The 24,097-nt window shown below is 43.5% G+C and overlaps 1 protein-coding gene across 1 annotated transcript in view; it reads left to right on the top strand.

Annotated features, from left to right (window-relative positions):
• ankar (ankyrin and armadillo repeat containing) overlaps positions 1-24,097 on the top strand; it is a 295,797-nt gene that overhangs the window by 107,382 nt on the left and 164,318 nt on the right. Inside the window, exon 6 of the mRNA XM_078551294.1 lies at positions 5,349-5,571. Within this exon, the coding sequence (XP_078407420.1) occupies positions 5,349-5,571 (223 nt within the window). The remainder of the gene's footprint in view (positions 1-5,348; positions 5,572-24,097) is intronic.

Raw genomic sequence — 24,097 nt, 5'->3', positions numbered from 1 at the left:
ATAGTCAGATTATGTAAGAGTATGTGGTGATTATAAGGTAACTGTAAAACAGGTACTGAAATGTAATCCACCCGATACTTTGCCAAACTATACCCTGTCCACAAAAAGCAGGACAAACCAGCCTGACCAATTACCGCCCCATCAGTCTACCCTCGATCTTCAGCAAAGTGATGGAAGGGGTCATCGACAGTGCTATCAAGTAGCACTTACTCAGAAACAACCTGTTCACTGATGTTCAGTTTGGGTTCCTCCAGGTCCACTCAGCACCTGACCTCATTATAGCCTTAGTTCAAATATGGACACAAGATTTGAGTTACAGAGGTGAGGTGAAAGTGACTGACCTTGATATCAAGGCTGCATTTGACCGAGTGCGGCATCAAGGAGCCCTAGCAAAACTGGAGTCAATGGGAATCGGGGGGAAAATTCTCCACTGGTTGGAGTCATACCTAGCACAAAAGAAGATGGTTGTGGTTGTTGGAGGTCAATCATCTCAGTTCCAGGACATCACTGCAGGGTTCCTCAGAGTAGTATCCTAGGCCCAACCATTTTCAGCTGCTTCATTAGCGACCTTCTGTCCATCATAAGGTCAGAAGTGAGGATGATGTTCAGCACGATTTGCAACTCCTCAGACACTGAAGCAGTCCATGCCCAAAGGCAGCAAGACTTGGACATCATTCAAGCTCGGGTTGATAAGTGGCAAGCAACATTCACTCCTCAGAAGTGCCAGGCAATGAACATATCCAACAAGAGATAAACTAACCATCTCTCCTTGACATTCAATGACTTTACCATTGCTGATTCCGCCACTGTCAACACTTTGGGGGGTTACTATTAACCAGAAACTGAACTGGACCAGCCATATAAATACTGTGGCTACAAGAGCAGGTCAGAGGCTGAGAATTCTGCAGAGTGTAACTCACCTCCTGACTCCCCGAGGCCTGTTCACCATCTACAAGGCATAAGGAGTGTGTTGGAATACTCTCCACTTGCCTGGATGAGTGCAGCTCCCACAACACTCAAGAAGCTTGACACCGTCCAGGACAAAGCAACCCACTTGATTGGCAACCCATCCATCGCCTCCAACATCCACTCCCTCCACCTCCAACACACAGTGACAGCAGTGTACCATCTGCAAGATGCATTGAAACAATTCACCAAGGCTCCCTCAACAGCACCTTCCAAACCCATGACCTCTACCACCTATAAGGACAAGAGCAACAGACACATGGGAACAGCACCACCTGCAAATTCCCCTCCAAGCTACACACTATCCTGACTTAGAACTATATCACTGTTCCTTCACTGTCACTGGGACAAAATCATGGAACTCCCTCCTAAACAGCACAGTGGGTCTTCCTACACCACATGGACTGCAGCAGTTCAAGAAGGTGGCTCACCACCACTGTTATGATCAGGACGGGAGTAGTGCCCACTACTCCATGGGTCGCACCATAAGTATAAAAGTTTTATTCACTCACCAAAATGGCCAGTTGTTTACATTCGCTCTTGTAAGACCCATAATAAAAGTTATTTTAACCAGGCTTCTTTCTATAAAATCAGAATGATTGATGTATTACGAATTGAAACTTCTTTTTAAAAAGCAAGTTGCAAAAACTGGTTAACATACAATTTGTAATCCAGAAGTGTAACTATATACCCCTTTAAATCCCAACACACAAAGACACAATGGTAAAAACAACTAGGGTTTCTGCAGAGATTGGCATTTATGGGGAAAAAAAACACCTTTTTCACAATGGCAAAACTTTATGAAAAAGAATAAAGTTTGAAGAGTTTTGATGCTGTCAATCTGGTGTTCCTGCATGCAAGGACGAATTGCTGATCACAGAAGTTCTTTCCAAAGGAGCTTTAGTGTGGAGGAGAACAGAATGGGTCAGTGTCCTTGGGATCTCTCTCTCTCTCACCCAGGCTTCTCAAGTTTTACAAATGTGCATAAATTATACTGAGATGAGAATTCCTAGTTGGATACTGATAACTACACGGTATTTCAGTCGAGGCAGGGGGAGACCGAGTAGGGCACCTTTGCGTTTTTGGTTTCTTCCCAAACTGAATCCAAAAAACAAGTCTAAGACAGAAACTCATCTCGGTCAGGTGGTTTCCAGAAAATCACCAAGGCCTCCGCCTCTGAAAACAGTGGGGGGTTTTTTGTCCAGCAATTAATAAACAAATGGGTCTATTTCACTTTCATAGGCTGTTTCTTCAGCCTCTGGAATTTTCCAAGGGGTGAAGATTTTACAAGAAATTGAGGGAGTAGTGTGCTATTTGGATGACATACTTATTTCAACTCCAAACAAGCAGACCCATGATGACAGACTGAAAGAGGTGCTCTAATATTTGGAAAAGCATAGGGTTCGGGTGAAGGTACACAAATGTGAAATATTTCAAAATATTCTGTAGAATACTTTGGTAACAGGGTAGACAAGGATGGGTTACATCCTACCATGAATAAGGTTCAAGCAATTAGAAATGCGCCACAACCTCAGGACATCTCTGAGGCTCTGATCTTTATTGGGCCTTATGAATTACAACAGTAAAGTCATGCCAAACTTGGCAACATTATTGCATCCATTGAATGAATTCTTGAGGAATGTGATGAGGCATTCAAACTGGGTAGAAGCCTACTTTGTAGAGGGTACGATACTGGTACATCACGATATGTCCAAAGAGATTAAATTAGCATGTGATGCCTCTCCATACTGGATAGGTGCTATGATCTCTCATACATTGGATAGAGGTGAAGAGAGACCAATGGCATTTGCTCCTCGCACGTCAGTACCACGGAACAAAATTACGCTTAGCTAGAATGTGAAGCATTGTCCTTTTATAAGCACTTGTACGCTCATAGTTTCACAAAGGTAATTGACCATAAACCATTGACGACTATTCTGAATCCAAAGTCCCTGGTACCCACTTTGGCTGCAGCCCAAATACAGAGATGGGCTTTGATTTTTATCGGCTTATAAGTTTGACATTAAATACAGAGGATCTTAAGGTCATTGTAATGCCAAAGTGATGGCTAGATTACAGTCCCCATTACAGAAGGAGGCTGATAGGGAAGATGTATTTTCCTTTCATGCTTGGATGATTTGCCAGCCACACCAGATGACATTGATAGAACGACTCGTAGGACTCTGTATTGGCAAGGGTGTACATATTACAAATGGGTGGCCAATACAGATACTGGATTTAGAAATCCAGGCCATTTTTTATGTGTAACAATGACTTGTCAGTTGATAAAGGTTGTGTCATGTGGGGAGCCAGAGTTGTAATCCCTGGAAAGTACAGATCACAGTTGCTGTGTGATCTTCATGACCAACACTTAGGGATGTGTTTGACAAAGAGCCTAGCGAGGAACTATCGTTGGTAGCAAGGGTTAGATGAAGACAAAGAAAAAACAGTGAAACAATGTAGTGCATGTCAAAGTAGTAAAAAAGAAGTCACCACTGGCATCTTTGCAGCCATGGAAATGCTCAGCTAGAGTGTGGCAGAGGCTGTACATAAATTTTGCAGAATTAGAAGGACAAACGCTATTCATTGTGATAGATAGCCATTGGGAGTGGGTTGAGGAGTTTCCGATGAGTCAAACAGCAACTAGCAAAACTCTAAGATATTTTGCATAGTTTGTTTGCTGTTTATGGGTTCCTAGAGGAAATTGTGTCCAATAATGGACTTCGGTTTTGTTCATAAGTTTGCACAATTCATGAGAACGAATGGTGGGAAGCACACTGGAGTTCCACCATATTATATTGTTCCTAGCGGAGCTGCAGACTGCACAGTGAAAATTGTTAAGCATGCTCTTGCAAGGAAATGTTAGGTACAAATCTGAAGAAACGTCACTTTCCATTGGGTCACAGACTGGCAAACTTTCTTTTTACCTATCATAACATCCCTCACATTACTACTGGCAGAGGTCCAGCTGAATTGTTTTTGGAATACAACCCAGAACGAGGTTTTCATTGCTGAAGCCACATTTAGCACAGTCAGTAGAAGAGGAACTATCAAGACAGAAAGAGAGACGTGATAGGAGTTGAGTACCTAAGGTTACTGTTGTGCCAGAAACTAGAGCAAGAGAAAGTCAGAGTTCAGATCCAAGTCAGAGTCAGGTCAGACAGAATGTCTGAAGAAATAGAATTTTCAATTGTAGGTCAAGGTCAAAATCAGCTTTTGTTGAAGAAAACCTCTGCTCAGACTCAGTCCAAGATGGGCCACAGTCTTTCCACAAATTCTGAAAGTTTGGGTCAGGAAATGAGGTATCCTCTTAAGAATAGGAAACTAGTGGTTAAGTTTAATTAGTGAATAAAAGAAAACAAAGAAATGTATTAAAATTGTATGGAAATCGAACATTGTTACTCTGGTATGTATATTTGGAAAAAGAAAGAATCAAATGAAAGTTATACACTGAAATTTTTATCATAAGACACAATTATTGTCATTTCCTATCAAGACCAACTGTATTGTAACTTTTTCATTAAGGAGGAAGGAGTGCAATAGTGCCATCTTGTAACCATTCGTGTGCACAGCATTTATGTGTATAAGAAAAACCAGATTAAACCAGTCTCTTTTACCCGACTTCCACGCTGTACACACAAGCGATGTTTGTCAGGAAAGATACGACAAAGGGTCTCTGCTACAGCACCTCAGACCTTTGTACCTTTTAGGATATTTCATCTACTGGTACTCCTTGTAAGGTTGTATGTTGTCTCATGAAGAGATCTAGAGGCTTGCATGGTTGAACAATAACGGTTTATTAATAACACACAACTATATACATATATACAGGATACAGTCCTGATTAGGTGCTATCTTCATGCTGACTTCTCCCAGACTCACTATTACACTCTTCCCCTCCTATGTAACTCTCTACACCATAATGTGAGCGATCCTCGTTCCCAATCCCACATTAACCCTTCCAGTCCCTAACACCCTAATGCTGTTCTGATATTTGTTCTCCTCCAGCTTATTTTTTATGTACTTTCTATTTAGAAGTTTGTAATGAGAAAACCAAAGATTGGGTTCAAACGATCTATTAGCTATTGAGGATATGTAGTTTCTTACATAGAATTATATAGGATGTATTGCACAGAAACAAGCCATACATTATTTGTGCATTAATAAACTAAATCTGCATTACTATGTTTTTTTAAATAAGCATTTTATTCTAAAAATGCTGTGCTTGGCAAAACAGATGCAGGTGCCCATCTCTTAGAAATGAAAATTTAGTCATTCAAGTAGAACATTTCACAGATGTTCTGAAACCCAATTCTTGAGGAAGCTGGTCATTGATGTAAAAGTGTTGCAGTGATGCTAGTTTCTTATTTTTTTTCACACAGGATTTGCCCACTGGTCTAATATCTGCTACCAAGAGTGGACTTGCTGCTGTCTTTCACACATACTGTCAACAAAATCCAATATCTCAACTTGGAGTTGTCGATGAAGCTGGTTATGCACTTGTTCACCATGCTGCAATACATAACCATGTGTCAATTATTTGTCAGCTGACCACAATACACCTAAAGGTCAACCAGCGTTGCAGTGACAATTTCCAAAACCTGGGTAAGCTCCAAAAGCCAGCAAGTTTTTTGTGATTAGCATCTCCTAGTAAATCCATACTTTCAAAACCAACTTTAATTTGCAAAATATTGGATTCTAGAATGCAAGATAAATACCAGGACAGTGCAAACTTACTCGAAACATGTTTTCCAGATGATAGCGTTACCTAATTAACAAAAGCAAAATATTCTATAGTAATTACTTAATGTACAGACTGTTCATGTCATGGAATAATGGGACATTGTTGACCCTGCCAGTTCCCATCCACACATTGTTCACAATCTGTGGAGCCTGAGTGGTTTAGGTGGTAGTACTCCTGCCTCTGAGTCAGAAGGCCCTTAGTTCAAGTCCCACTCCAGGACTTGTTGACCATGGAAGGTGTGTTCATTTGGCTTAAATCAGGTTTGTTAATCAGCCTATAAATCCTTCCAACACACTCCATGCATTCTCCAAGGGAGGCAAAAGTGTGAAGGAAAGAAAAAAATCCCAATAGTTTCTGGTTGTGTGTCAGACACCTACCCCAAGCAAATGGAGTCCTACTTAAAAGGTCAAAATTGTACCACATTTATGTTCCCACTTCATTTTAATCTGAGGAGAATGATCTATCATCTACCAGCTCCTAAGAATGCTAATGTTACATGCTGTTAAATATTAATGGTTTTCAAAAAGAATACCACAGTCGAAGAATTATTCATAGATTGCAATGAAACAATGACAGAGATCATTTAATGAAAGGAAAATCCTCCTCGTTTTGTGTAATTTCAACCATTTTGCAATCACTCTCTTTTCTTCTGGGCTATGAGAACATAGTTTCCCAGAATCTCATGCAAAGCCTTCTAAGTAGATGAAAAGAAGTAATTTCTTATAAAATACTAAATGAACACAACTGAAAATGGGGTTTGAAGACTGTTAAAGGGGCCTATCACTGGGAAGCTGTAGTGCCTTTGTGTTTCAAGCCGTAGGTCCCTTTAAGTATGAAAATCTTACATATGCCTTTAATTACCATTTTTAAGAGAGAACATCTCTCCAGGCCTCAGAAAAACCCTGCAAACTGGTTCACGTCTGTGTTCACCACCTCTGTCTCCTCCTCCTCCACCAATCACGACCACTCACTGTCCCCCTCCCTCCCCTTACCTGTGGATACGGCTACGGAGCAGCAGACATGCAAATAGTCAGGGCGATCTACTGGTTAGCTACTCAAAAGTCAAAATCTATCCCATAGAATGACCTGCAAAGGGTTATGATGGGAATCAGAAAATGGTTAACAGGCAGAAGTGATGTTTGATAGACAAATTACCTTTTTCTACCTCTCCTTCTATGTTCATGTTCTTATAAGTTGAATGGCCTTTTTATTTATTATCTTGTTTTACTTTTGCTAAATTGACATACTGAAGAAAAGAACTGGTAAATTCAATGTACATGTTTTCCATACATTTATTTCATAAATGAAAAAATCAGATACAATTCATATTACTTGATATTTCATTACATCTCTTTTCTAATAGAAATTATTGCTATGGGTTACAATGCAAATGTTGATTTACATTTGATATTTTATTCAGCCATCAAAAATATGTTTGTGTATTAATAATTAAATGAAAATGACATTGCATTGTCTGAAGACCCTTGAGAGGCAAAGGTGTCATAAAGGAATTATTTTCAATTTGGAGCAGAGGCAATACATATTAAGGCACACATTTACCACCCAGATAAGAATGCTGAAAATTCCTGTATGCATATGAATTTAGTTAGTTGTAATCTCTGCTTCTGTGTGAGACAATGAAGGAAATTGTTTGAGTTAATGAGTATAATATGCCATTGATGTCAAAGGATACAAAATGGAAATGAAGACTGAACAACTAAGACAATTACATTATACTGACTTTTCTGTAGATGAAAAAAACTAATTCAACTCAGCATTGTTTTTTTCAGCACAAAATTGATTTCCTCTGCATACTAATGCATCGTTTGTGGGCATTATATAGCCAATGCTACCGTCCTATTCAGCTAAGTTAGACCTATGGTTGCTTAAAAGTGTAGAGAATGTTGGAGTCATTGAAGAGCCTGTAGAGTGAGCAGGGAAGTCAGACTCCAGGTGAGCGGTCTGAAGGCCAACAGCTTGCAGGAAAGTATCCTGGAGTGCTTCTGAGATTGCCAGAAAATAATTTAAAAATACAGTGCAAAGAAACAAGTTTTTGTGACAGCAGAGAAAAATAACATAGCATGACATTAAGACTTCTGATTGTATAATTGAGGGCCATTTTGATAGGTCATTGAACAGCCATTGCAGGAAGTAGGATAGGGAAGGGATATCCTATTTCCCTGCCATATAAGGAAGGTTATAAAGGATGTGGCAAGAGATATCTGAGGCTTTCAACAATATCAGCATCAGCACTGTATAAGGACACAGTACAAAGCCAAAAGATGTTTAATAACCTCACCATGAGGGGAAAATAAGTGTGAACATTTATATAGATATTAAAATGTTTGTGCAATTACCTAACGTTGCTTATCACTCAATTATAATGAACTAGTTAAAGTAGCGTCATGTAATGATGGTACTGTCTCATGCACAAGAATAATTGGCTCACTAGTGACAAGTCATAGTCATTCCCCACACAAGTACTTGCATGGAAGATTATAAAACAGCACTATTTCCAACAAGTGCAACTACTTTTGAAGCACCGGGAAAGGATTAACATTGTAAGTCATTATGCTGCAGTAAGTCACGGGGACCGTGTCAGTCTCTGTAAGAGTGGATGGCATTTAAGAGAATGCTGGCCACAGCAAGGAGTTCTGCTATTGTTAGGACCTCACCCCATCTGAGGAAAGAACAACTATGAAAATTTTACTCTTTGAAAGATACTCTGAGTTAAACTTAGAAAGCTATTTGAGAGTTATTACTCAATCAATTAATCAATCAACCAGTCAGGATTCAAGTGCAACCAATATGGTAGGATGTTGTGTTTTAAAAAGAGTTTAAGTCAGGATATAACATTACTAGTTGTACAGCAAAAACATATGGGCCTGAATTTTTCAGTGGGCGGGCGGGCTCGGCGAGAATGGGCAGGGATGGCCGCAGAGCCGATTGTTGCCTGCGATTGGCTCTGCGCTACCAATTTACGTGGGCGGGCCAATTAAGGCCCGCCCAGCATAAGATGCAAGCGGTTGCGATCAGCACTACCTTTGCGGGCGGGGGGAAGAGAGAGAGTCGGGACCAGCGCTCTTTCGCACATACACGCGTAAGAGCACTTCAATCACCCTGAGGCATGGAGCTGCCTCAGGGAGATTGAATCGCTATTGAAATTATTAAATAAATGGATTAAAAATGTATTTAAACATGTCCCCACATGTGTCACATGAGATGGAACATGTTTTTATATTTCTTTAAAAGCTTTAGGAAACCTCATCCCGCTCGTGGATGAGGTTTCATAAAAACATGAAGGCTACTTGGCCTTTTCACCTGCCCACCATCCTTAGTGTTGGACGGACAGTGTTAATAATTATATTAATTACTTCCTTAATGGCCTTAATAAGCCGTTTAAATATCGGTGGATGCGCAGCTGACTCCGGCGTGCACCTGCCAAATGAAACTTCGCGAAACAGCGCGATGACGTCGGGATGCACGCCTGACATCATCACACATTGGCGTGTGCCCACCCCCACATGCCGACTGAAAAATCCTGACCATGATTGTGACAAGTAACGAGTACTAGTCCAGATTGGGCAAGATGGCTGGCCCATGCACAAACAGCTCCTTAGGTCTCTTCATTACTTCTCTTTTAGTTGCTCAGATCTTCTTGACTTCTGGATTCCCTCAGGAAGGTTTGACTGGAGTCTTCCTTCACAGTACTTTTCCACTGCCAACTGCAAGGAACCCTTTCTCAGGGGTGGATGCTTGGATGGATTATTGACAAGGTCTTTTACTCCTATGAAGATTTACTTTATTTCAAAATACCCTATGGGTCATCGAGTTTTGAGTCTAAACTTTGTGTTAAATGTCCCTTGATTCATGTCAATCACCTGCCATTACTCTTTTTGAACGTTCACAAATATATGGCCATAATCTTACATCTTTTCCTCTCAAGCTGTCTTTCCTTATCATTCTACTTTCATTCTTTCATAATATTCCACAATCAGTTAGACTGTTACCCAGGCTGTTATTAGGCAGGTGAACCAGGCTATTGTTCATTGCAGTCACGTGTGATGTTCCCACATACTACGGGATTAAAGTTAAGTGAAAAGTCTAGCACAACCTCATACCACTTGTTATCTCTTCCAACTATGGGTTTTTGTTCAAACTAGCAAACTTTATATAAGAATAATAATTTTTCTAGCCTGGTTTCCATGACAGTGAAACCTTAAGCAATTTCCAGTAATAATGATATTAAAACACAATGGGCAGAATCATCCCAGATTGGTACTTAGTGCAGTAGCAGGCTGGAAAAAGGACACCCCAATCCCACCTCATTAATAATGTATTCTAAGAAAAATGCCGTATTGGGCTGGTTCTCATTCGCCCACCATGCCATCTGCTCGCCGCTTCATCATGTTGGGCGCCATATTTAAAGTACAGCTGCGCGAACACCTCTCAGTGCTTCCAGACAAGGGCTGCTGCAAAAACATGGCCCCAAGAAGGCAAGAAGACTGCAGCCCCCTGGTTTAATGATGCATACCTCGAGCGCCTTTTGGATGTAGTGCAGGCCGCCATGATGTCCTCTACCCCTGCTCTGGCCGCAGGAGGGGCAACAGCATCACCAATCCAGTGTGGGAGGCGGAGGCAGGTGGTCAGCACCAATGCCCTACAAAAGAAGACAGCCACCCAGTGCTGAAAAAGGACGAACAATCTCCTCTGTTCCGCCAGTGTAAGTCACTCTTCTCATCACTCCGAACTCACACTCACAAACCCATCACACATCAACAGGGATCTCACTCACCGCTGCGTCTCCATGACAGGAGCCTTATCATAGAGGGTATGTGCCCTGCCATCAGCCCGAGTCAAACGTTCACAGAAGCAATGTGAGGATCTATGGTGTCTTCCCACTTCATGTCGTCATCATCCCCTACAAACCTAGCAGCTATGAGGGCTTCCCGAGCATGCCCGCCTCGTCTGACCAGGGGTCATCAACAGTGCTATCAAGCGGCACTTGCTTAGCAATAATCTGCTCACTGACGCTCAGTTTGTGTTCATTGTATTCATTCAGCTCCTGACTTCATTACAACCTTGGTTCAAACCTGGACAAAAGAGCTGAACTCCAGAGGTGAGATGAGAGTGACTGCCCTTGAGCATTTGACTGAGTATGGCATCAAGGAGCCCTAGCAAAACTGGAGTCAATGTGAATCAGATGGAAACCTCGCTATTGGTTGGAGTCATACCTAACACAAAGGAAGATGGTTGTGGTTGTTGGAGGTCAATCATCACAATTCCAGGACATCACTGCAGGAGTTCCTCAGGGTAGTGTCCTAGGCCTAACCATCTTCAGCTGCTTCATTAATGACCTTCCTTCCATCATAAGGTCAGAAGTGGGGATGTTTCTGATGATTGCACAATGTTCAGCACCATTCATGACTCCTCAGATAGCTGAAAAAAGAGACGTGCCTAAGCTTTTCGTCTTGTACTTATCAGGACACTGGCAAGAATACCAATATAAGGGGGAAGACAACAAGTTATACTGTATGTTAAGAGAGCGCTGATTGGCTGGCAAGTGGCATTGCCAGGGAGAATGCACCACTGATGTTGACTGACTGTTAACTGCCAAGCATTGTTTGAAATTTGCCTGGTTTAAATTTCAAACAATCGATTGCCACTTTGTTCCAAATTACCTCCATGAATTTTCATCCGTGCCTGTCTCGTCTGACTTTCCGACTCCATTCAGGCAAGATCCAGGCAGCCCAGCTTTCCTCGAAGCCCAGTGTTTCAATCCAGCTCCAACAAAGTGAAGGAGGATATGCTCCCCTTTTTACAGCACTAGCTGCCGTAAACCTGGTAAGTTAAAGGTTGAAATTGACAGGGGAGGGAGAAGGCAAGTGTCTAAGGTAAGTGGATAGGATTTGAAAGGTGTGGGGGTCAAGGGGAGGTGATCAGAAGTCGGAGTTGATCAGAAGTCGGGTGGGGGGTATCGGATGTCGGGTTGGGAATCGGAGGTCGGGGGGGCTCAGAGATCGGGGAGGTTGGACCTCGAGGGGGTGGGGGGTCAGACCTCGGGGGGTTGGGGTGGGACCTCTGTGGGGTGATGGGTGGGGTGTCAGACCTCGAGGGGACGTGTGGGGGAGTGTCAGACCTCGAGGGAGCATGTGGGAGGGTGTCAGACCTTGAGGGGGCATGTCGGTGGGCGTCAGACTTCGAGGGGGCATGTGGAGGTGTGTTATACCTCAAAGAGGTTGGTGTCAGACCTCAAGGGGGGTGTCAGACCTCAAGGGGGTTGAGTGCCAAATCTCAAAGTGGGGGGGTGGTGTCTGACCTCAAGGGTGTGGGGGGTGTCAGACCTCAAGGGAGGGGTGTCAGACCTCAAGGGGGGTGGGTGCCAAACCTCAAGGGTGGTGTCTGACCTCAAGGGGTGGGAAGGTGCATGACCTCAAGGGGGAGGTGTCCAACCTCAAGGTGGGTGATGGTTGTTGGACGTCGATGGGGGCGAAGTGACGTTTGGCGGCCATAACGGGGACAGTGATCACAATTCAGTTAGATTTAGCATTACCATGGAAAAGGACAGAGATAAGGCAGGAGTAAAAGTCTTGAACTGGGGGAAAGCAAATTTTGCAGAAATGTGAAGGGACTTGGCTGAGATGGACAGCACTGCTGGAGGATAAAACAGTGGAAAACCAGTGGGAAGCACTAAAAAGCGAGATCCTAATTGTACAAAGTAGACACGTCCCCTACTAAATTAAGAGTGGTACTGCCAAATCTAGACCCCCCCTGGTTGTCTAGAGGAATACAGGGGAAGATCAAACAGAAAAAGAAAGCTTTCGATAGGCACAAAGAACTAAGCACTGCAGATAGCCTAGACGAATATAGGAAGTGCAGGGACGAAGTCAAAAAGGAAATAAGGAAATCAAAGAGAGGGCATGAGAAAATATTAGCAAGTAAAGTTAAAGATAACCCAAAGATGTTTTACCAATACATTAATGCTAAAAGATTAGTTAAGGAAAAAGTGGGACCTATCAGAGATGAAGATGGAAACTTGTGTGCAGATGCAGAGGCTGTGGGAAGGGTTTTGAATGAATATTTTGTCTCCATGTCTACAAAGGAAAGGGAGGATGTAGATATAGTTGTCCAGGAGGAACACTGCGAGATATTGGATGGGATAGTCATAAAGAGAGAGGAAGTACTCGAAGGGTTGAAATCCTTGAAAGTTGATAAGTCACCAGGGCCAGATGGATTGTTTCCGAGGCTGCTGAAGGAAGTCAGGGAGAAGATAGCAAATGCTCTGAGGATGATTTTCCAATCTTCACTAGATATGGGGGAGGCGCCGGAGGACTGGAGAAATGCAAATGTAATTCCATTGTTTAAAAGGGGATCAAAGGAAATGCCAAGCAATTATAGGCCAGTTAGTCTTACATCAGTTGTGAGCAAATTAGTAGAATCAATCCTGAGAGATAGGATTAACTATCACGTGGAAAGGCATGGACTAGTCAGGGATGGTCAGCATGAATTTGTTAAAGGGAGGTCTTGCCTCACAAATTTGATTGAATTCTTTGAGGAAGTGACAAGAAGGGTTGATGAAGGTAGTGTAGTGGATGTTGTGTACATGGATTTTAGCAAGGCATTTGACAAGGTCCCACATGGCAGATTGGTCAGGATAGTAAAAGCCCATGGGATTCAGGGTAATGTGGCAAACTGGATGAAAGGTTGGCTTTGCAACAGGAAAAAAAAGGTAATGGTAGATGGATGCCCTTGCAAATGGAAAGTTGTCTCAAGTGGTGTTCCACAGGGCTCGGTGTTGGGACCCTTGCTGACTGTGTTATATATTAATGATTTGGACGTGAACGTGGGAGGCACGATTGGGAAATTTGCGGATGACACAAAGATTGGCTGAGTGGTGGATAGTGTAGAGGATAGCCAAAATCTCCAAAACGATGTAGATGGGTTGGTGGAATGGGCGGTAAAGTGGCAGATGGATTTTAACATAGAGAAGTGTGAGGTCATACATTTAAGGAGGTCAAACAGTTACAGGGATTACATAATAAATGGGAATATACTAAGAGGGGTAGATGAAGTGAGAGATCTTAGCGTACAAGTACACAAGTCCCTGAAGGCAACAGTTCAAGTGGACAAGGTTGTAAAGAAGACATTTGGGATGCTCTCCTTCATTGGCAGAGGTATAGAATATAAAAATAAGGATATAATGTTGAAATTGTATAAAGCACTGGTGAGGCCACAACTGGAGTATTGTGTGCAGTTCTGGTCACCACATTACAGGAAGGACATAATAGCTCTGGAGAGAGTGGAGAGGAGGTTTACAAGAATGTTGCCAGGGTTAGAAAAGTGTAGCTATGAGGAGAGATTGGATAGGTTATTTTCCTTAGAACAAAGAAGGCTGAGAGATGACTTGATTGAGGTGTACAAAATTATGAGGGGGAGTAGATAGAGTGGACAGGATAAAATTGTTTCCCTTGGTGGAGAATTCTAGAACCAGGGTACATAGATTCAAGATAAGTGGCAGAAGGTGTATATAATGTTTACAAATGTTAATTGAATCACACCCATTCCACATCCCCTCTTGTGTACACCTCCTTCTTATGATGAGCTGTCTTGCTGTCAATCAGGTGTGATACCATAATAAAAACAGTTAATGCTGGAAAAACTCAACAGGTCTGACAGCATCTGTGGAGAGAGAAACAGAGTTAACGTTTCGCACCAGTATGACTCTTCTTCAGAGCTAAAGAGAAGTAGGAATGTGATGAAATTTATACTGCTTAAGGGGGGGGTGGAGCAGGCAAAGCAGGATAGAAGGTCAGCGATAGGTGGGAGCTAAGGTGTTTACCAAAACTCGCTTTCACAGCCATATTTCCTTCCTCAGCAACTGTCTCTGTCTCTGACCTTAATTGGCCCAAGTGTCACCTGTCAGCTCCAGCATCAAGGTTACACAGAGTGTGATGTCCCATTGCTGGAGTTGGATCTCCTGGAGGAACTTTGTCAGATTGAAGGCACACAGCTACGAACCCACTGAGGACAGTGGAACAGCTCCTGGCTCTTGTAGGCTGCCATGGCAACTGGGATGCTGGAGAAAAGTTTGAAGAGGCAGCACCTTCTGACTTCTGATGCCAGGACTCCCTCCTCCAGTTAGCACCTCATCTCAGCAAGGACACTTGCTCTCGAGGCTTCATCATCCCTCAAAGGATCAGGACAATGTGAGCCTGATGTGCAACTATTCACTCTCATTGAAGTGCATGATTGAAATGAGAGGAATAGCATCGCTGGTGTTAACGTTAGCCCATGATGGAGGGAACATGTCCAAGAGAGTACTCACTGCAACTCGTCATCCTCCTCATGGAATCTGGTGGCTATGAGGGCCTCATGCACATGCCTGCCTCGTCTGGCCCATGCTAGGCCCATCTTCCTGCGTATCTGGTGCAAACCTGCATCATAAGTTTCTTATGGTCGCAGACCAGCTGTACATTGAGCAAATGGAAGCCTTCCCTGTTTATGTGTTGGAGTGCCTATTGCCAAGGAGCTTTTATAGCCACATGAATGCAGTCAACGGCGACCTACACCTGTGGGAATCCAGAAATCGCTGCAAAACTCACTGCTCTTGTGTCCTGGCTTGCTTGATCTCCATTGTTATGATCCCCAGCTGAGGACAAGCCTGATCCCAAAGTGGAACCCAGCTTTATAGACCCTAACTTTTATTTGTTTGTTTAGATATGTGGAGAGTAGCTACTGAACAGAGACACAGAAGTCAGCTGATGAACTTTTAACAAAAGAATAAAACATTTATTCAACAAGAAAAGATGAACTATATTACAATACTCCCATCACTCACAACTATACCTTTACATTTATATATACAGATTTGTAAGGATAACACAAGTTACAAAAGCTATCTTATACTTTAATGTTCACAGTAAGTACACAGTGCATGCAAACCAATTGCAACCTGTGGTCAGGCACACCGCACTCTGAAAACAAGTGTCAGATGCCACCTCAACCAGATGCTATGGATCTCTCCTCAACCCCCCTGCAGATGCTTGTCACACTGTAAGCCAACCTGTCTCACCGAGCTCCATCTTTAAAACGAGGGTTTCCAATCTCCTCCACTCTCCAAGAACTCACTTTGGAATCTTCTCCCAAACCTACGCTTTCTCTCAGACACCTTCCGCAAGGGTTCACCTCCAGGGTTTCGAGCTCTCCTTCTGATGTTCCTCTTCCCTGGGTTGCCACATGCATTCAAGCTGTCTTCCACGCACTCTTTCTCACTGACTCAGCTGTCAACAGTACCACTGCTTTACATGCCTATAGCAAAGAGTTACAGATCCTCAGTTATCTCTTTGGACCTTCTTGCCTCTTGCAAGCTGTTCTCGCTTTAAAAGCAAAATACTGCAGATGCAGGAAATCTGAAATAAAAACAGAAAAAAACAGGCTCCGAAGAAGAGTCATACGGACTCGAAACGTCAACTCTGTTTCTCTCTCCGCAGATGCTGTCAGACCTGCTGTGTTTTTCCAACATTTTCTGTTTTTGTTTCAGATTTCCAGCATCCGCGGCATTTTACTTTTACCTTAGCATTTAATTCACTGCCACTTCTCTTCCAGGAATGCCTACCTTGAAGAAGTACTGCCATTCTCTCTGACAGCTCTGAAGAAGGGTCATATGGACTCGAAACATCAACTCTGTTTCTCTCTCCTGTTGTCAGACCTGCTGAGTTTTTCCAGCATTTTCTGTTTTTGTTTTTTGCTTTAAATCTGTTTTCTGCAGCTTTTGTCTCTAAATCTGAAGCTTGGAGCCTTTTTCTCTGCCCTTCACTCTTAACTTCACTTAACAGGACCTTTTCCAGGTTCCTGTCCTTCCTTTGACTAGAAGGTCTGCTTGGGACTTTTCCCCTTTTCCACTCCCATGGATTCTTGGGGTTTTTCTTTAGCTTGGGACTTGCTATCTGTCCTCTTTGCTCTAGTCTCTCCTGGCAGCTACTTTCAAAAACAACTGACTCAAACAGCTTCCAAAATCAAACTACTGTTTCTAGTTTTTCCATGTGTGCCTGTGGGAGGGACCTGCCTCCCTGGACCCCTGTTGCTAGGCGACAGCCTAATTCTTCTACTCTTGTTTGTTTACCACAGCTGCAACAGTCATAAAACACCTCATTAGAAATGCAGGCATCTTTTTAAAGTGAAACTAAAACTCAATTTGACCTTTCTTAACACACAGATACAGAAATACAAATCAAACTTACGCTTTAAAACTAAAACTCATTCCTAACGCCTACAAATACCAAATAACTTAAACTATCTCTATTTCCTAACTCTATTGAAGTTGATGTAATTGTGGGCCTTGGTAATAAGGCCGTTTGTTACCTCATGTATGAATTTGTGAGTGGACGCTTGAGAGATCCTACAGAGATCCCCAGTAGAGCTTTGGAAGGAGCCACCCACATAGAAGTTAAGTGTGGTGGTTACTTACACAGCCAGTGGAAACAGATGCCCTCTCAATCCCCGTAGCACCAGTTCCTGGAGAATATGGCAAATTTGAGTCACTAGTTCCCTGTACATGCGGAGGCATTGGCAACACTGTCCCTCATTCATCTGCAGATAAAACATGTGAGTTCTGTACACCCTCGGTCTGACATGACCTCCCCCTGCCTGGACTGGTACTAGGACAATCTTTGCGAGCTCAACATTGAAGCGTTTCTTCAGTCAGCGATCCTGCCATTCTGGGATAAAGTTGCTTATGTCATTCTGTAACCGACTCTTTCCCCATGCTGGCACTGAGGTGCTTCCCCACTGCCCTCCACCCCTCACCCCAAACCCCAGCCATGTGTCTGAGTGCAACCTTTTCTTACCCCGCAGTGGAGCCTTTGCCCTGCAGCACATTCCCATTCCTTAGGCCAGTTTCCTCCCTTCCCCATTGGAGGCCTTGCCCTGCAGCCCCTTCTCTTGCCTCAACCCAGTTTCCCCACTTCCCCAGTAGAAGCCTTACCCAGCAGTACATTAAAGGCCACCCCCACCTTACCACTAGTCTGGTAGGTAGAGACTTGCCTCTGACAATGTGGTGCTGCCTGCGAAGCCTGGCACTGCGTTGTGGCAAGCACTGTATGATGCAAGGTAGGCGAATGAACCTCGAAGTTACAAGCAAAGTGCAGGTCACCATGTGCACGTCGCTTAGATACTGTTGTGAAACACGTAGGTCTAATTGAACGCCAATGTGTCCTCTTGATCCAGCGGCGGTGGGTGGGGGGGAGGGTGGGTGGAGCGGGGGATGATTCCTGCAAGCAGCCTGTATAATGAAATGCAAATGTATTAAAATGATGTCTCTGGTGTGCTGCGGTGGGAAACGCGGCCCGCCATTGACGGCAGGAGCGGTGTTATGACCCAGCAGTTGATAAAGCTGAGTTATTTAAAATCCCAGAGGGAAACTTTAAACAACTGTCATAACCTATATTTTTAAGTGGTATGTTTGAGATGCAGCTGTAAATTCAGGAATCAGACCACCAATTCTCGAGAGGTTTTTATATTAAACTAAATGAAACATTTTTATTAAGTTACAATACATTAAACACATACACATGGCTACAAATTACTACTTTCATAACTTTTAACAAATTCCCAGACTAATCCCCACTAAGGCAACAGCACCCATAGACTTAACCAGACACGAGGCAAAGCATTTTCACCTTACAAATTCAAAATGAGATTCCTTTCATTTTGGTTCCTGTGGAGACAGTTGTAGGCTTACAGCTACTTTGATCTTACATTGCCCCTGCCTTGCACACACAAAACTGCTGTCTGTTATATGCAACACAGCTCACTGAATGTAAATTCACATTGTATCACCAGCCCCTTAGAACTCCACCTCTTCTAACAATAAAACCACTTTCATAGCACCAATTTTATTAGTAATATAAACATATTGTTTGGTCTCTGCTAGCGAGGTGCCAGATTTCACTCGCCTTCTTGAATGCTCTATTCAACAAAATGCAAATGCACTCTACCTCTCTTACATCTCAAAACTAGTATACATCAAAACACCCAAACTAGCTGGCTTTAATCCAATTAAGACACACCCACAGACTAACTCTCTATTTAAATTTTTTTTTTCCAATAACGTTATATTAATAGCTTCATGACAAGCGGACAATCCCAGACTGCTTTTATGACGGCAGTAATCTGATTTTTCCAATCTCACAATATTTCCCACTCCCGCCCACCATGACGTCCACTGCGGGCAGAGCCAGAAAATCCCGCCCATCATCCAAAAAGCCATCAAACCAGCTGCAAGCAACTACATAGTCAAGGTAAAACAGCTATACTTTGAAAGTAGGAGAAGGATTCTCCCCCAACCTGTTCCATTTTGAAGGCCAACTGAGAGCTGACCTCCTGGCAATTGAACAAAAGAAGACTCACAACTTAATGAGAATTCTCTGCTTTGCAAGACCTCCATTCCAGCTAAAGCATCAATTCACCTAAGAAACTACAAGCTTGCTATGAAAGAGACTGAAATAATACCAGATGGTAACTGTACTTTAGTCTTCATCAGTATCTAGTCTTTGTATGCATGACCGTCTATAAGAGACATCATGTTTACATACGAATGAGCAGCAGGAGTAAGCCATTCAGCCCCTTGAGCCTGCTCTGCCATTTAATAAGATCATGGCTGATCTGATAGAAACCTGAAATCTACATCCCACCTACTCTCCTCCTCTGCATTAAAAATATTCAAAGACTCTGCTTCCACCATCTTTTCAGGAAGAAAGTTCCAAAGACTCACGACCCTCCTAACTAAAAAATTTTGCCTCATCTCTTTTTTAAATGGATGACCCTTTATTTTTAAACAGTGACCCCTAGTCTAAATTCTCCTGCAAGAGGAAACATCCTCTCCACATCCACCCTGTCAAGACCCCTCAGGATCTTATATGTTTCAATCAAGCCGCCTCTTACTCTTCTAAACTCAAGCAGATAAAAGCCTAGTCTGTCCAACCTTCTATCATAACACAACTCACACATTCCAGGTATTAGTCTGGTAAACCTTCTCTGAACTGCTTCCAACGCATTTACATCCTTTCTTAAATAAGGTGACCTATACTGTACACAGTACTCCATATGTGGTCTCACCAATGCCCTGTACAAGTCTAGCATAACCTCCCTACTTTTGTAGTCAATTCCACTTGCAATAAATTATAACATTCTATTAGCTTTTCTAATTACTTGCTGCACTTGCATACTAGCCTTTTGTGATTCATGCACTAGGACACACAGACCCCTCTGCACCTCAGAGCTCTGCAATCTCTCACCATTTATATAATATGCTTCCCTTTTATTCTTCCTGCCAAAATGGACAATTTTACATTTTCCAACATTAAACTCCATTTGCCAGATCTTTGCCCACTCATTAAAGCTATCTATAACTGTTTGAGATGATTGACCTCCAACAACCCCAACCATCTTCCTCTGTGCTAAGTATGATTCTAGCCAGCTTTCCCCCGATTCCCATTGACTCCAGTTTTGCTAGGGCTTCTTGATGCCACACTCAATCAATTTCTGCCTTGATGTCAAGTGCAGTCACTCTCACCTCACCCCTGGAGTTCAGCTCTTTAGCCTATTCTTGAACCAAGGCTGTATTGAAATCAGAAACTGGCGGAACCCAAACTGAGCATCAGTGTGCAAGTTATTGCTAAGCAAGTGCTGCTTAATAGTATTGTTGATAACCCCTTCCATCACTTTACTGATGGTCATGAATAGACTGATGAGGCATTAATTGGCTGGGTTGGAGTTGTCCTGCTTTTTGTGTACAGGACGTACCTGGGAAATTTTCCACATTGCTGGGTAGATGCCAGTGTTATAGCTGTACTGGAACAGCAAGTTCTGGAGTACAAGCCCTTCAGTACTATAGCCAGAATATTGTCAGGGCTCATAGCCTCCGCAGTATCCAGTGCCTTCAGCCATTTCTTGATATCACATGGAGTGAATCAAATTGGCTGAAGACTGGCATCTGTAATGCTGGGGACTCCAGAGGAGGCTGAGATGGATCATCCACTCGGCACTTCTGCCTGAAGATTGTTGGAAATGCTTCAGCCTTATCTTCTGCACTGATGTGCTGGGCTCACCCATCATTGCAGATATGGATATTTGTGGAGCCTCCTCTTCCAGTGAGTTGTTTAATTGTCCATCACCATTCACGACTGGATGTGACAGGACTGCAGAGCTTAGATCTGATCTATTGCTTGTGGAATCACTTAGCTCTGTCTATCGCATGCTTCTTATGCTGTTTGGCAAGTAGTCCTGCTTTGTAGCTTCACCAGGTTAACATCTCATTTTTAGGTACACCTGCTGCTGCTCCTAGCATGCCCTCCTGCACTCTTCATTGAACCAGTGTTGATCCCCTGGGTTGGCGGTAATGGTAGAGTGGGGGATATGCCAAACCATGAGTTTACAGATTATGGTTGAGTACCATTCTGCTGCTGCTGATGACCCACAGTACCTCATAGATGCCCAGTCTTGAGTTGCTAGATCTGTTCAACATCTATCCCATTTTGATATCTATTCAAAATCTATCCCATCATGTTGTGTGGCACTACTATTTGCCATGGTGGGATTCAAACCCGGGTCCCCAGGGCATTACCCTGGGTCTCTGGATTACCAGTCCAATGGCAATACCACTACGCCACAGCCTCCCCTTAAGAAAGCTGCTAGAAATTATTTAAATTGGAACAAACCACTCTATAAGTAAGAAAACACTCTAACTTCACACAAAAATACTTTGATCATGGACAATAAGAAAGCACATCAAATCTGTCAATGACACCATAAATGAAACAAAAAACAAAAAGAGAAAGAAAGGTAAAGAATATCAAGTCCTATGTAAGGAATTTTGACATTCCCAAAACAGTATGGATGAAAAGCTGTTGCAGCTTGTGTGCACAGGTCACCTACTTTGGCACTTTGGTCACATCATGGAAATTGAATGAGTGCCGTTTTTGTACAATGGAAGATGGTCTTCAGAGCTTGGAGCTGAAGCAAAATTGGGAGCTTTGCATTTCAACCGGCTATGCTGGAAATGCATGATGCTGACACAAGGGGTTGTGAATTTAGATGCAGATGTGGTGGTACAAAGGGCTATTTGGCTTTTCCAGGGACAGGCTGCTCTGCCAGCCATTATACTGCAGCCTGAGAAACATTCTTCAAGGTTGTGGGCGCAGGCAGGCATATCTCCTGTGTACACTGGAATATGTTGGTTTGGCACTATCTTGACATCATACAGCCCAACCAGCTGATGTGATGTCAGGATCCTAAATTTGGACCGCACGGATCCTGGAACACCTACATTGCCTACTCTTTGGGGAACAAAAAGCTGTGAAGCAGCAATTGGGCCCTACAGTAGCACTTCTTAAAGGACCAGGAAACCTGATTATTGGGAAGTTAAATTTTGAAATTTTTTCTGTTGCAAAGTGTCTAAAGGCACTCTGGATTGCTCTTCAAGATGTTTTGGTGAGATCCTGCATTTGCCCGATTTTTACCTTATCCTCACCTGGGTGGCAGAGGAGTAGGTGACCTGTGCTCACATGCTGCAACAGTCATGGTGACAACAATGAGAGTGCCTCTGAGTCTGCATGATGACAGGGAAATGGAGTTGAGGCTGTGGAGAGGGAAAACTTTGTGCCAGGCTCTCCATCAATTTGGAACCTCCTCCTCCATGTTCCTTGAGTGTGACGGGAGACAGTCTGGCTGGTCAACCATTGTACCTAGCATTTCGGTGTACATACCCATCAGTGCTCTCCTGTATGCCAGCCCATCAAGGTCCTCATCTGTGTCCTCTGCAGCAATACTTATCTTCCTCCTTGACTTCCAGGGAGCTGGTAAGCAAATTATCCTTTCCCCCTGGCCAGGTTGCAGCCCAATCCTCCCTGGTGACTAACCATTTGCTGATCCCAACTCTATATTAGCCTCCAAGGTAAGTACAATGTCAGTGTATGAGCTGGTGCCTGGGGGTGTCAGATGAAGTGACAGGGCCTCTTCATCAGTGCTGTGCTGTTGCTTTCTTTCCTTATCCTGGGGCTCCTCTGGCTGGGTGTCTGAAAACAGGAACTCAGATGAGGAAGGTTGATGTGAGGGAAGGGGCTGGATGGGAAGCAAGAGGCCCATGGCCACACCATCTGCAACTTGCTCATCATGCAGGATGAGGAGCGCTGGGAGTTGAGAAGGGGCATAAGACAGGAAGATGCCTTCATCCTCAATGTTCTCTGTAACATTAGATGCTACGGGCCCTGTCATACCAGTTACCATGATGCAGAGAACCAGCTCATTATCGGGCTCAGGAGATAGAGCTGTCCTTGATCCAACCAGTTCTGCTCTGCTTCCTGCTATAGTATTCCACCTTGTTTTACAAGAGAGAGGGTAGAATGTCAATGGTTGCATAACACAATGTTTGGGTGATGTGCTAGTCAAAGCTGAATAGCTGGAGAAGTGTACAGGCAGTGAGAGGTTGGTGAGTGTCTGACAGTAGGTATAGGTGGTGTGATAGATATGGGACATCATGTGAAGATGCATTCACTGACTGTGATTTTACCTTGCTGGTGCGATTTTCTGCTCATCGCACGGGCAAAACAGGCAGGCAGCCAGCCGACATTTTCACAAACTTCATCCAAGGGTGGGATAAAAAAGGTCAGCATCATTGCTAGTGTGAGTAGTGAGCTGTTTTGGAGATTGTTTGCAGCTGGTTGCTTATTGGTACTTGGCAGCTTCATCTCTGTTCTGGGCTTCATTCTTAGCATTTCCAGGCTTCATTTCAAGACTTATTAGTGTCTGCAAGGCACCCAGAGGATTCAGACCGTGTGGACTCTTCCAGGTATCAGACAGCCTTCCCTTACCCTGGTAATGGGGATTGCGATCTCTGCTGGAGGCCCCTCCTCTGAGGAGGAAGAGAGGGGGCAGAAGGGGAAGGAGGCCAGCTGTCCCAATGCAGCTTCCAGAGGAGGGAACTGTGGGAGGAGAGGCGCAGGCACAAGGGATGCAGGGCCATCAGGAAGCCCAAGGTGGAAGGGGTCGCAGAAGACACCACTATCCTGCTGCCAGGGTTTAGAACATAAGAACTAGGAGCAGGAATAGGCAATTCAGCCCTTCGAGCCTGCCCCGCTATTCAATGCAATCATGGCTGATCTAATTTCGGCCTCAACTCCAATTTCCCGCCCTCTCCCCATAACCTTCAACTAGTTACTAATTAAAAATCTGTCTATCTTCTCCTTAAATTTATTCAGCCTCCCGGCGTCCACTGCACTCTGAGGAAGTGAATTCCACAGATTCACGACCCTTGAGAAAAGTAATTCCTCCTCATCTCTGATTTAAATCTACCACCCCTTAGCCTAAAACTATGGCCTCTTGTTCTAGAAT

This window comes from Cetorhinus maximus, chromosome 11 (genome assembly GCF_964194155.1).
Source record: "Cetorhinus maximus chromosome 11, sCetMax3.hap1.1, whole genome shotgun sequence".
Classification (NCBI taxonomy): Eukaryota; Metazoa; Chordata; class Chondrichthyes; order Lamniformes; family Cetorhinidae; genus Cetorhinus; species Cetorhinus maximus.
The sequence above is the reverse complement of the archived record's forward strand: the minus strand, read 5'-3'. Positions and strand labels throughout refer to the sequence as shown.